Here is a 14,905-nt window from a genome sequence, read left to right on the forward strand (position 1 = left end):
GACTCCTAATTTTTTTTAATATTAATTAAATTATAATTATAGCCATAAATATTTTTTATTATAAAGAATTAAGTACATAATTTTATAATAAAAAAGTAAGTACATAATTTTATAATTCTAATGGACAATAAAAAGTGACTTTAATTTATATAATTTATAACAATGACTTTTAATTTTATTAGCATTAATTAAATTACAACTATTGTATTTTGAGAGTCATTAATTTGATATAATATATTATTTAATTTTAATTTATAATAGAGTGTTAATATGTCATAACCATAAAGTGATTCCAAAAGACATAAAGGCGAATTATGTCGGTGTTAAAGTAGTCCACTAGATAAGAAGAAAGAGTACTAAAATAATGAGGGGAGGATAAATGTGATGGAGATTGATGAGGGGCAAAATGGGAAAAAAATTATAAACGTCCAAGTAACAAATAAATAAAATGGACTAGTCTTATTATATTTACTAGACACGTATCCATGCGTTACGTAAATATATTTTATTTTCTAGAATTATTAATAAAATAAATAGTAAAAATATAGTATTTAAATTTAGAAAAAAAAATTAAAAATATAGAAAAACTTAAATTTTAAGCACATACCACAAAAATATCAGTAAAAACTTTTATTTACCATCTCTGTATAATTTTTTTTTATTATATGGAAATTTATAATAATTTTAAATTTACATTGACTTTTTTGCTATCAAAATTTAATAAAATTAATTTTTCAATAATAATTTTATATGATATTCATTCTTGAACATGTACCATGGCTTTTTATATACTATAATCATATTTATTAATTATTTTTCATTTTACTTGTCATTAACTCAGTTTTATATTGGAATCTTATTTCATAGCTTAGTATTATAATATTTATATAAATGTTTAGTTAAAAATTAAGAAATTAAAAAATCACATTAATAAGTGATTAGTTATAATAACATAACTATAAATTTAGTAAGACCAATAAATTTTATTGAATATATATAGATTTGTTGTTAACGAATAATGATGAAATATAGTTAAAACAAATACAAATAAGATGTATTAAAATTAAATATATATATATATATATTAAATTTAATTAAATTTTTATATTAAGTATTGGAAAAACTAAAAAGGTCACGTATTAATTGGAGATTAATGAACTTTATTTAATATACACATTAATTATTATTAATGATAAAAATGTATTTTTTTTTCTCAAATATAATTCATAAATATAGATATATATTAATTTTATTTAAATTTTTATATTAAGTATTAAGCATTAGTAGTAATACAAATACAAAGAAATTCTATTTAATAGACACATATTAATTATTATTCATAATTAAAATAACAAAAATTACAAGCATTAAGAAATTAAAAAGTTATATTAAATAGTGATAATAATAAAAGAAGCATAAAATTGATAAATAAAAAAAAATTAAAATATTACCATTTGTTACTTCTAAGTGAATTTATTTTGAATGCCAGCTTTATTATATTATATTTATATAGATAGATTATTTATGTAAATACATTGGTTGCTGAAAACAAAGCAGGACAGCAAAAGGCAAAAGAACAGAAGTACATTTCCTCTTGAAATACAAAGGAATAAGTTGACTAGTTGCTAATTGCAGCATGTTTAACCAGGACTTCATATTATCTTACAAGAAATCTTAGTATACAGCACTGTAAAAATAGGAAAGGTTTCCTTTCAATAATCACAGAAGATAGAAGAGAGGCAAAAGGGTAGAGAAACTTAGGCCATAGAAGCAACCAGTCTTTCACGCACAGCAAATGTTCTCCAAATGCCCACCTTTGTCAGTCCTTCAATATGTCTGTAAAATACAAAGATTAACTCCTGTCAATGATATTACGGGAAGAATTTACTTTCAACAATGACAATTATGCAAGTGTACCCATGCAACTCTTTTCAAGCCCAAAACCTGAAAATGAAATAGTAACCATGTTTCTATTACAGAATACCTGTATCAAATATGTTGCTGCAATTCTTATGGGCTTCCAATCTTTGTTTCTGCCTCTTATGTTGATTGTTCCATCAGAGCACAGCTTTAGCTGTAGAGGCAGGAAATGCATCTTCTACTTTCACTAGGGTGTATCCTCTGGTTAAACATTCAAAAGATTTGAGACTTGGGACCTTCAGAGAAAAGTTTATCTAGATTCCTAAAACGTGCAACAAAAACAGATTGCATCAGCAGCATCATTCATCTTGAAAAGATACCATCACCAAAGATAATGATGAAATAACTTCCTATTGTCAAGTCTTTGATGAGCTGCAACCTTATGATCCCAATTGGGTATCAAAATTGACAATGTTCACAAATTTACAAAATAATTCCAAAACAACATAATTGGCAATGTTTACAAATTAACACTCATGTTTCACTTTTGCAAGTTAAAACAATGAAGGGCTAAGGTGAAGAACTTACGACAATGAAAATAATACTGTGCATTCGGTTTACTCCATGGTCTGAAAGTTCAATGGAGGGTTTGCTGCTGTCTTGAGTTGATACAACTCAACTCAACTCATCTAAGCTTTTATCCAAAAAATTTTGGGTCGGCTATATGGATTCTCTTTCTCTACTCTAAATAATTTTGGGTTAAATCCTCGGAAATGTGTAATACTTCTAGGTCATGTTGTACTACTCTCCTCAAAGTCAATTTAGGTCTACCCCTTCTTTTCTTTTTATCCTCTAACCTAATGTGCTCTACTTGTCCAACTGGAGCCTCCGTATGTCTACGCTTTACATGACTAAATCAACCAAAAAGTTTTGACAACCTAAAAGAAATAAGAAAAGTACTAAATGTCAGCAAATTAAATGATGCAAAGAGGGAAAAAATTTTGCATTAGCAATTATTTGCATTTTAGACAATTTTTTTTTTTTTCAAAATACATAACAAAGATAATTGAAATGTTTGAATTCTGGAAAGAAGATCCAAGACAATGAACATCTTATGCAATTTTTTATTGGAGGCGACAACATGAAGGTGTGAGAAGATATACCTCTCCCACTGAAGATATCCAGCAGACAGGTAAGATAGGAAGCTTTGAAGAATCAGCAATTCCCCTTCTTTGATTCTTTAAAAAAGAATGATATAACCAGCTTCTGTAAGAGAGTGTAATTTTGGTCAATGAACACAGAAAGCTAGCAAACTTGAAAATATTATGAAAATGGACAAACCTCTGTCCCTATCCTGCAACTTAAGTCAGTCCCTGATGACCTGACAGCTTCTCAAACTAGTTTTACTGATCGGTTTGGCCCTAAACAATATCAATTCAATATCAGAAATCAGATATGGACCATTCATCATGAATTTATGATAATCATTCAATCAGACCACCCAAACAATAAAACCAAGTAACCAACTACCATACCAGATTGTAATTTTGAAAAGTGAACCACCATACGAGGTATGAAAAGCTTGCAAATTTGAAAATGAAAGGAAAACTGAGAAACCTCCATCACTATTCCTTTTGCTTCCATCAAAGTCGGTCCCTGAAAATTAAGCAAATTACTGTGTTTAGTCTTGGACCATGTAGAATAGAGTGTCTGTTACAATAATATAAGCAGCTTCACCATACAGCCTGAGCTGGAAGCCTGCCAAATTTGTGTCCTAATCATTATGAATGCAGTTGATAAATTCACATGTTGTCATTTGAAATATGACCAAATTGTAACGTGACATTAGATATTGTAAATGTACCCAATTTTGAAATTGAGGTACCTGGCCTAGACTGAAACCAATACCAGCTATAATTCTTCCATTCTCTGTCCACAGGTTCACTACTATTTTCTTCTTCAGTTCAGGGCCATTTTCTGCATACAGCACAATAGGTACATTATAAAATATTTATATAAGAATATGCCATAAAAATTAATTTGAGTTATTTTTAACTTAATTTACCAGTGTGAAAGACATCTACGATCTATTATCCATCTTGATGTGGGGAATGTTGGCTATCTTGAACCACTCTGGTCTGTTGCCATTCTGGCACCTCTCTTTTAACAGAGGACAATTATTGATATACAGTTTCATAAGTGAGGAAGGGAGACCATTCTTTGGAAGGAAGGCAAGCTTGGGGCAATCATAGACACAGAGATATTCAAGTGAGGCAAGGTTTTCAAACCCCTTGGTGGAGAGGTATCCCAGATTTGCAAATTCTCCAAGGGACAGGTGGGTAAGAGAAGTAGGCAACATCATTCCTATCTCATCATCAGGAAAGGACACCACATCAGAACATTCAAGAATATGAAGTTCTGTAAGAGATGTGAGTCTGTGCAAACCCCATTCAAACAATGGTTTACAGATCTTGAGATGACAAATATAAAGTGATGTCAAGTTGGTGGGAAGACCTCCTTCTGGAAAGGATACTATGCCTGGACAATTATTTAACAGCAATGTGTGAAGAGAGGTAAGCTCGTGTATCCCATCTAGAAGGCCCTCAAATTTCTTCTCTCTTTCCACCTGATGTTCTTCTGAGTAGGTGGCAGGCAACACTTGCCATGGGAAAGAAACAAGACTTGGCCAACCGGATAAACTTATATAATGGAGATTGATAAGCTTGTGCAAGTTGCTAGGCAAAGATTTAAGATTATCACAATTTCTAATTGAAATCCTTTCAAGTGATGCATTGTTGTCAAACCTCTCAGCTATCGACTCCAACTTTGAGCAATACCAAATCTCTAGGTGTTTAAGACTGGCTGGTAAATTATCTCCGGACGACAAGGAAGTAAGACCTGAACAATTCCAGACTTGGAGGTATTCAAGCCTGGCTGGTAATTTGGCACTTGGTGATAAGGATGTGAGCTCCGAACAATGGGAAATCCAGAGGTGCTTTAGGGAAGAAGGTAACCCGCCTCTTGAGGATAACAATGTAAGAGATGGGCATGCCTCAATTGACAGAAGGACAAGACTAAATGTGTTTCCACAAGAACTGAAACTCTCCTCATCCTCATCCTCAGCCTCATAAAGCAAGCTTTGCAAATTATGGCAAAATTTTATCATCAGACGTTTTAGAGTTGGAGGTAGCTGGCCCCTTCCAAGGGACATCAGGAGATTACACCTTTCAATTCGCAGTTCTTCAAGATACACACTATTGTAAGTCATGGCATCAGGGAATGAAGCTAGGGAATTGCAGTTGCTAATCTCAAGCACTCTCAGTGTAGAAGGAAAACCAGCTTCTGGAAAGGAAACAAGTCTTGGGCAGTCTTCAATTGTCAGCTCCCTAATGCACATGAGATTGAGAGACCCGTAGGGTAGCAGGCTTTCACAATTAGTTAATTTCAGTGTTTCAAGTTGACTACCTGTTGGCTCCTGTGGCAGCATCTCCTCTTTTTCTTCCTCAACCACATTGAAAACAAAAGATGGTAGAGAAGGAAATGGATCTCCAATAACACTCAAATCTTTGGCCTTTTTTAAACCCTGGATGAACCCCTTAGAAAGAAACGAGAACTTTGAAATTTCTGAAAGTACCATAGAATTTAGTGAGCCAAATTCAACTATACATCCACAATCCACCTCTTTGCATCTTTCAATTTCCAACACAGAGATCACTGGGAGACTTGGAAGTAAAACAACAAACTGCTCACATTCTCTTATCACAAGCTTTTTTAGCAAAGGAAGATGGTTAGGTAATTTTCCTGATAGTTTGGGACAATCTTCAATGGCAAGCTCTTGCAAACAAGGGAATTCAAGTCCACTTGTATTCCAGTCTTCCCACTCCGGCATATTCATAAAGCGTAGAGTCTCAAGAGTTGGAAAAGTATTTAAGTAACTCTCCCCACAAAATTCATGATCAATCCTTTTTATACTAGACATCCCTTTGACAACGAGTTCTTTGAGAGAAGGTAGCAACCCAAGAAGTGGCAAGGATGCGCATTTCTTGCAATTCTCTAACCTTAGAAACTCCAGATTATGTAACAAAGAGTCTCCAATCCATGATGGAAATGTTGTACCAGCATAGCCCATTACAGAGAGCTTTTTTAGGTTTCTATGAGGTTGCAGCCCAGCAAGAACAGCTCTATCAAGACTGTCTGCTCTTGTAATATTGTACTTCCATTCTAGCAACAAAGTGTCCAAGTACTTCTTATCCATTAAGTTGGCTTCCCTCACAAGCAAAGCATCAGTCACATTCTCCAACCTTGAGATATGAAGTGCCCCTCGAAGAAATTTTAAGTTCATCAAAATTGCTAGATCAGCTCCACAATCTTTGCCCAAAGGAAAATTAGACAAAGTTAGAAGACTTTTAAGTTCTTTGACTCCCAATGGTATCCCTTTTTCTAAATTAACATTTGTAATATCAAGATGACGTAGATTGATCAAATTTCCTATTTTTGAAGGCAATTCTTTGAGACATGAACATTCTTCCAATATCAAGGTTTGTAAATTCCACAGAGAAGTTGTTGACTCAGGTAATGCTCTGATTTTAGTGTATGAAAGGTTAAGATACCTCAAATGTTTCAAGTCACCAATTGAATCTGGCAGCTCAGTGATGTGGTAATGACTAAAAGATAGCACCCTTAAACATCCTAGCTTTGACAACAAATTAGAAGGGATGTCATTTGCTATATAGCTTTCTTCATAACTTAGTGATAGGGGTAGGAAGGTTCTCAAACAGTTGGTCTTGTGAAAAGGTTTGAATCTTTTGATGCCATCACAATAGCCTCGAATGTAAGAAGAGTGACGTGCTCTTTCCTTTTTGAATTGTTCACCAAACACCAATTCATCCTCTAATCTAAAACATGTCTCCCCAGCAACCCTTTGTGCAAGATCATTTACAAGGTCATGCATTACAAATTGAGATTCACCATTGCCTGATGCTTGAAAGAGTGATCTGGCTGATAGATCACGGAAATACTCAAGACCTATATCTTCCATGTGCTTTTCATTGCCCGTTTGCTGAATCAAACCTTCTGCCATCCATAGAAGGACTAGTTCCTTTTCCTCAAATTCATAATCTTTTGGAAGAATTGCACAGTATGCAAAACACCTCTTTAAATATGAAGGGAGATGATAGTAACTTAATCTTAACACAGGAAGAACATCACCATCAACACCTTGCAAATTCCATATTTTGCTGTTCAATAAATTGTCCCATTCACTGGCATCTTTTCCCCGAAAAAGGCCACCCAAAGTCTTTGCTGCCAAAGGCAAGCCTCCACACCTGTATATGGCTCTTTCGCGTAGGGTTTCCAAATTTGGATATGCAATAATACTTCTATTTTCAAAAGCATGCCTAGAAAACAATAACCAGCAATCATCATCCGAAATACAAGTCAAAGCATGACTGTCAACAGTTCCCATCATTTGTGCAACAACTGTACTGCGTGTTGTTATAATGACTTTACTTCCTTGAGCTCCATCCATAAATGGGGAACTTAAGGTATTCCAATCTTCATAGCTCTCACTCCAAACATCATCTAAAACTATGAGAAACTGTTTTCCAGCTAATTCCTTGGACAACTTCAGTTGAACTTGATTCAACTCCTTCAGATCACAAGGCTGCCAAGTGATTGATTCAAGAATGGCCTTTGTTATTCTCATAATATCAAATTCATCTGAGACACAAACCCATGCTTTTGCATCAAAATGTTGGGATGCTTTATCATGGTACACAAGCCGGGCAAGTGTTGTTTTACCAACCCCACCCATTCCAACAATGGGTATCACAGAAACCTTTGGATCAGCGGTTCCATCCCTTAACAGCAAATCGAGAATTCTCCTTTTATCTTCATCTCTTCCGTACACCTGCGGTTCATTTTGCAAACACGTAGTGGGTGGTGGTTGATAGAGCTTTTTAGACATCTTTCCAACGTTCTCTCTCAAATCTAAGTCATTTCTCTGGGCTACAATATCTTCTAATCTGGTAGTGATTTCCTCTATCTTGGTCATCATCTTGGAATTAAACATGATAATTTTCGGATTGAAACTAGTACAACAAGTGGGAAGGAATTTTTGAAGCTTACTAGTGGTGGGTTGAGGATCTCCCAATCCCATCAAGTGGCGTCCCAAACATTGAGTAGCAAATTCATCCAAGACGTCCTCCACATCGTAAGCCAAGCATTTGAGGTTGGTGAGCCAAATCTTCACCGATCGATTAGCAGTCTGCTTGTCCTCGGCATCGTCAAGCACAGCATTGATTTGGAGTAACATTTTCTCCCACTTGTTAATCTGAGCAAGAACTTGCTTCTCACGAGCAAATTTCAGCAACTCTGAGGAGGCAATCTTTTCAAAAAGCACCTGAAAGAGCGCAGACAAAGCAGCACTACCAATAACAGACATCGTTTCTTGCATGAAAGTAGAAACAGAGGATTATGGCAGAGAAAAGGGTTGATTGATCCGGAGCAAACAGAGAAAAGGATTAACAAGGAAGATGAGATTTTAGAGAGAGAGAGTTGACTTTGACTTCGATTCCCTTTTTTTTTTTGGATTGAACTTCAATTCTTTGTTTAACAACAAAACTCTTTGTATGGCCGATTGAAAAAAAAAAAAAAATTATGTGAATTTAGGTTTATATTCATCATTTTTATTTTGATTAAAATAGTCACCTTTTTTAGATTTAATACAATTACATCTAAAATTAAGTTTAAAAGGTTAATGATAAATTATAATATAATATTAAAAATTTTATTTGATTGATAAATAAAAGTTTTGGTTATAATCTTGATTTAATATAATTGGTTGATATTTTTTATTTCATTAATTAAATTTTAAATTTGAAAATAAATTTTATTTTATATTTATTTTTCACTAAAACTTTATACTAAAAATATTTTTATTAATTTCAGTTTATATTATTATTTTTTAAATCAAGACATACAAATCCATATATTTGAATGAATATAAAATGTAAAAAGAAATTTAAATATTTTCATAAAATAATTTTGAAAAGAATTTATAATTAAAATAATATATCCTACATAAATTATAGTATCTATTAAGTAAAATATTTATTTTATGTATAGTTTACTCTAATTAATATGTGTATTTTATTTAATATATACTATATTTCATGATATATTGGTTTAAATATAAATGTTTTTCATTGATTTTTTACTAAATTTTTGAAAAATTCATTAATGAGATCAAATTTTAGTTGACGAGAAATAAAAAAAAAAACTATATATATATATATAATTTTATTTTTCTCTTCACAAAAAAAAATTTTAAAAATGAAAAGAAAAAATAGTTCTATGAAAATTTATGAAGAACTTGTATATTTTACTTTTTTATTTTCATAAAATTTATAATGTGAAGAACTTATATAAATTATATAATTTATATGTCTTAATATTTTATATCATATATTTTGATTCACATAATAAATTGGGTTTATATATATATATATATTTTAATTATTACTCATTAATTTTTTAAAAAACTCACCAATAAGTTTAAATTCTAATTCAAAATAAAAAAAAAAACCCTCTTTGCAATAATATTTATGGTTCTAAACTTCTCTTTACAAGGAAAAGGAAATAATGAGAAAAAAATCAGTGCAAAAAATTCATATTTAAAATCAATATATCATTAATTGTAGCATCTATTATATAAAATATACATACTAATTAAAGTAAATTATATATAAAATACACATTTTATGTAATGAATTTCATAATTCATGTGAGATATATATATATTTTTTAATCATACATTCTTTTCAAAATTGTATTATAAAAATGTATAAATTTAATTTTATATTTCATATTCGGATACATAGACTTATAATTTGACTTGATTCAAAAAATAATTACGTTAATTGAAATTAATAAAAATATTTTTTTATAAAGTTTCAATTAAAAATAAATATAAAATAGAATTTACTTTTAAATATAAAGTTTAATCAACAGATTAAAAATGCTAAATGCTGATATTAAATCACAATTATATCAAAAACTTTTATTTGTTAATCAAATAAAATTTTTGATATTATATTATAATTTACCATTAATTTTTTAAATTCAATTTCACTCCATTAGATACAATCGTTGCAAATCTCAAAAGTGTGGCTATTTAAATCAAAATTAAAATTTATGGATATAAACGTGAATTAACATAAATATTTGACATTTTTTTGTCCACTTGGCCTTCAAATTTTCCCACATTCATTTTTTTAATTAAAAAAAGAGAGCCAAAGACTAGCTCAATTTCATCTATTGATGTTAACTTTAAGATTATTTCTTCGTTGTCCTTCGACTCTAATTTATATCACAAAAATACTGAAATTTAATTTAATATCATTCAAACTCCATCTGACAAGATTCTACTAGATATTTTGGCTAAAAGCTAGTATGAACATTAGACATAATAAAAAATATTTATGAACATTAGACGCAATAAAAAATATTTATTTTTGGCACGAGACAAAATTGTCCCTTACAACTTGTTTGGGAGGAGGTTTTTAGAGTTAGGGGATGTATTTTTAAAGTATTATGCTTGTTTGGGAGGAAGATTTTTGAAAAGGGATAAGATTTGAGGAGGTTCAAAACTTCCAAAACTCACTTTTTCAACACAATAAATTAGTGGATTGGGAGGTTTTATTACTTTACCTTCCATTACCTTATTTTATAAATCATTCTCTTACTTTGTACGAGCACATTATTAAGCACTTGGAAAATGAATATGATGAGAGGGAAAAAAAAATTAAGATATAAATGATTTCATTTATTGGAGATAAGGAAGAGAGACCATCCTCTTCAAGTGGCAAAGAGAAAATTATTTTTTGTTGTGTCTAAGGCATATTTAGATTAGTTTCTGACCAGAGTACCAACAGAATCTGGTAAGAGAGATTTTATGTGATATAATATTAAAGTTTAAGTATTTTTATAATAAAAATTAAAATTGATGAATTAAGTTAAGAGATGATAAGTGAACTTAAGTAGTCAAAGACTCCAAACAACTAAGAGATACAAAAATGAGAGCATGAGAAATACCACTCATGTCATGGAGCAATTCACTGGGAATCCACAGTTTAATGTGCGGAGGCAAATGAACTTACTGAAATATTGAAATACATGAGTTTTTATTGATAAGGGAAAACTATTATTTTGTATTTGTATTTTAATGAAATTAACTATTTGATTTCTATATTTTGAAAGATTTTAATTTTTGTCAAATTATTAATTTATCCCTTCATTTTAGTAAAACTAATTAGTTAGTCCCTATATTTTGAAAAAAATATATTTGTCAGTCTTTGTAATTTAGTTCCATTAACTCTTTAGTCCCTTATATTATTATTTTTTTCAATCCAAACTGTCCTGACCCTCTCCTTTATATCTTTACATATATTTTTTTTTCTTTACACTCACACCCTTCTCTCCCTCATTCTCTTTTTATTTTTCATCTTTTAATAGAAATTGATACAAGTTGTGTACATAAAAAAATTAATCAATTTCTTTAGATCTCCAAATAATCAAGATGTTAATATAGAAGAATTATTTTCTAATAGAGAAAATACAAATTTATCGAAGAAAATTGAATGAAAATACTTGAACAATTTAAAAAATATATATATATAAATTTATATTTAGTCTTCACATAGCAAAATTCTCATTTTTATCTACGAATGTGCTTTTCAAAATATTGTATTATCAAAATATGGAGACTAATTAATTAGTTTTATTAAAATAGAGGGACTAAATAATAATAATTTTGAAAATATAGAGACTAATTGATTAGTTTGACAAAAATAGAAGAAATAAATAGTAGTTTAACGGGCATTGACTAATAAAAAATTTGACAGATGGACTAAATAATTTAATAAAAATAAAATACAATGACTGAATTGTGTATTTTTTAAAATATAGTAATCAAATAATTAATTTTATTAAAATACAGAAATTAAATAATAATTTTTCCTATTGATAAATATATATGTACGTTATTTGATGTGCCTATTGAAATTTATTTGTTAATGCCCGACTACAATGTATTTTTGTACTCAATTCATGTAAAATTTAATCTATGAGACTTTGTCAAAAGATTTAGTCAATATTTAAAATAATTTGACTTTTGCATCCATCATTAATTAACATTTATCATAATTAAAAAATTATTTAAAATATACAAAATATTTGAATTTTCATTTTAACATATCTTTCTTTAATTATAAATTTAATTATTGATATTAGATGATACTTTACTTAATAATTTTTTTGGATAATGTTAAAAACTCTAAAATTATTAACCAAAATGTATCTACAGTAATTAATACTTGGCATGATTAAAAAAGTAATATTTTTATTTCAAAATATAAAATATTTAGAATTTTAAAAAATAAAATATTTAAAATTTTATTTTCACTTAATTTTTTAATTATTAGTGTATATAAAATATTTAAAATTTAAAATTTAAAACATATAAAATTTTTGAGATTTCACTTTAAAAGTAAAATTAGTTTTATTAGATAAAATCTAATTGAGCTTGAAATTTCATTTTAATTTTTTCTAATTATAAATTTAATTATTGATATTAGATAATTAATGTTTAATTTAATAATTTTATCTTAATAATTATATTATCGATATAAAAGCCCTTAAAATTATGCTCAAGGAACTAAAAAATTAAACGCATCACCAGTTCCAAATATTATACATTTGGATGCAGGTGATTGTGAATTAACCTTGGGCTTGAAGGGGAAGAGAATTTGAAGAAGCTAGAAGTGGAAGAAAATGTAGACAATCATCTGAATGACTAATGGCAAATTGGTTGTTTATTTTCAATATTAAAATTACTTATTAAAGCCATCCAATTTGAGTGAGGTTGAATAGTACACACAATTTCTCACTATAAAAAATTAAAAACATAGCAATGAAATTTATTGATTAAAAAAGTTTATTGGCAAATTCCGACACTTTATCGATGTTTTACTAACGAAAAAGGGAAGCTTAGATAATTATAATTTAAACTAATTTATATTGACAAAATTACTAACCATTTACTGATGAAAACTTTACCGACGAAAAAATTTCATAGGCAAATATAATATTTCGTAGGTAATGTTAAAAAGAAAATCAAAAATAAAATTCTAGTAAATTTAAACAATTATATTAACAAAATCCTATAATAGGTAATTACCAATGATGTGATAATTTGTCTTAAGAAAATAAATAAGAGCCTTCTCAACCAATGTTTGGACCTCTCATAAGTATTTTACGCTTCAAGTGTTCAGTTTTGGACGCGAGAGGGCTATGTTAAGACCCCAATGTGTCCCTCATATGGCCTTAGATATTTCTCCCTCCTTGAGCTAACTTTTAGAGGTAGAGTTAGACCTGATCTATTTTCTCTATAATTTGTTGATAATATTAAAAAAAATAAAAAATAAAATTTTTACAAATTTTTTATAATTTTACCTATAAAAACATTTCGTTGGTAATTACCGATGATATTTTATTCCATTGGTAATAATAAATAGAAAATAAAAATTAAATTTTAAAAAAGTTAAACAATTTTACTTACGAAAATATGTTGTAGATAATCACCAACAATATTGTATTTCGTTTGGCAATAATAAAAAAAAAAATCAAAAATAAAATTTTATCAAACTTAAATAATGTTACCAATGAAAATATATTGTAGGTAATTACTAAAGATATTGTATTTCATTGATAATATTAAAAAGAAAATAAAAAATAAAATTTTTTCAAACCTAAACAATTTTACCTATCAAAATATATTATGGGCAATTAACAATGATATTATATTTCATCGATAATATTAAAAGGAAAATAAAAAATGAAATTGTAAAAAGCCTAAAACTTTTACTTACAACAATAATGCATCGTTAACTAGTAGTTTGTTGGTAACATTAAAAATGAAATAAAATTATAGAAAATTGAAATAATATTACCTACAAAAACATTTCATAGGTAATTACACAAAATTATATCGATAATTTTAAAAAGAAAATAAAAAATAAAATTTAAAAATCTTAAAATTTTTTACCTACCATAAGTTATGATAGGCAATTAGCAACAAACGCATATTTGACCGTTAACTTTAAACAGAAAATAAAAAAAAATAAATTTTTAAAACATACTCTCTCTCACAAACATCTAAATTAATATCTCTTTCTTTCTCTCTCACAAACATTTAAATTAATATCTCTTTCTATCTCTCTCACAAACATTTAAATCAATATCTCTCTCTCACAAACTTTTAACCCTCCCTCCCCTGAAATGAAAAATTATAGTGTTTTGACCCTAGTTTTGTAGGTTGGGCGACGAGGAGAGGGTAGTTTCAGAGATGAGCTAGTCTTTGTGTTGTGTTTACCATTGATCTAGCAGTGGTGGTTAGTCTAGGTCAAGGGATCAGACATCCTGAAGGCCTCTGAAGGTTGAAGAGCTCTATCATAGCATCTTTAGGCTGTGCTAGAATTGAGCTGTGTTAATATCTTATTATTAATAAAAATATTTTTTATTAAAAATATCAATAAAAATATTAATAATATTAATAAATTTAAATAAAATTCTCAATTAAAAAAAATAATTTAGCTTCAATATTTTTAGGGCAAAGTAAAATTGTTCTTGATTAAGAAAAAAGCACCAATGTGACATTTTTATATTAATATAATTTAGAATAATAAAAAATACAACAATAATTTTTAATTAATTTTTAATAAATATTTATTAATATTTTTATTAAAATTATTATTTTAATTTTTTGTTAAAAATTGAACATATTTATATTTAAACAAAAATTTATAAATTAGTTAGCATAAAAATTTAAAAATAAGCATAAAGTTGAATAAAGTAATTGAGCAAGAAACTCAACTCAGCCCAGAGAAACAAGGAAATACTTGGCATTGTTTTTTATTAAACGACATCGTTTGTATAAGAGAACCGTCTATTAATTATTATGCTTCTCCTTTTTCTCTTTGAACTCCTG

The 14,905-nt window shown here is 28.7% G+C and overlaps 1 protein-coding gene across 4 annotated transcripts; it reads right to left on the reverse strand.

Moving 5' to 3' along the window:
• Positions 1–1,565: 1,565 nt before the first annotated feature.
• LOC110651814 (putative disease resistance RPP13-like protein 1) lies at positions 1,566–8,459 on the reverse strand. 4 transcript variants are annotated; one of them, XM_058133330.1, is made up of 7 exons: positions 3,926–8,459; positions 3,769–3,837; positions 3,396–3,516; positions 3,202–3,281; positions 3,024–3,126; positions 1,985–2,182; positions 1,566–1,836 (listed from the first exon to the last, which is right to left on the reverse strand). In XM_058133330.1, the coding sequence occupies exon 1, from the start codon at positions 8,312–8,314 to the stop codon at positions 3,941–3,943; it is 4,374 nt and encodes a 1,457-aa protein (XP_057989313.1). In that variant the 5' UTR covers positions 8,315–8,459; the 3' UTR covers positions 1,566–1,836; positions 1,985–2,182; positions 3,024–3,126; positions 3,202–3,281; positions 3,396–3,516; positions 3,769–3,837; positions 3,926–3,940. The 4 variants fall into 4 exon arrangements, with proteins under 4 accessions (XP_057989313.1, XP_057989311.1, XP_057989310.1 ...); XM_058133328.1 differs by having other exon boundaries at positions 1,985–2,121; positions 3,746–3,837; XM_058133327.1 differs by having other exon boundaries at positions 3,746–3,837.
• Positions 8,460–14,905: the final 6,446 nt, after the last annotated feature.

The sequence above is a fragment of the Hevea brasiliensis genome, chromosome 14, assembly GCF_030052815.1.
Source record: "Hevea brasiliensis isolate MT/VB/25A 57/8 chromosome 14, ASM3005281v1, whole genome shotgun sequence".
NCBI lineage: Eukaryota > Viridiplantae > Streptophyta > Magnoliopsida > Malpighiales > Euphorbiaceae > Hevea > Hevea brasiliensis.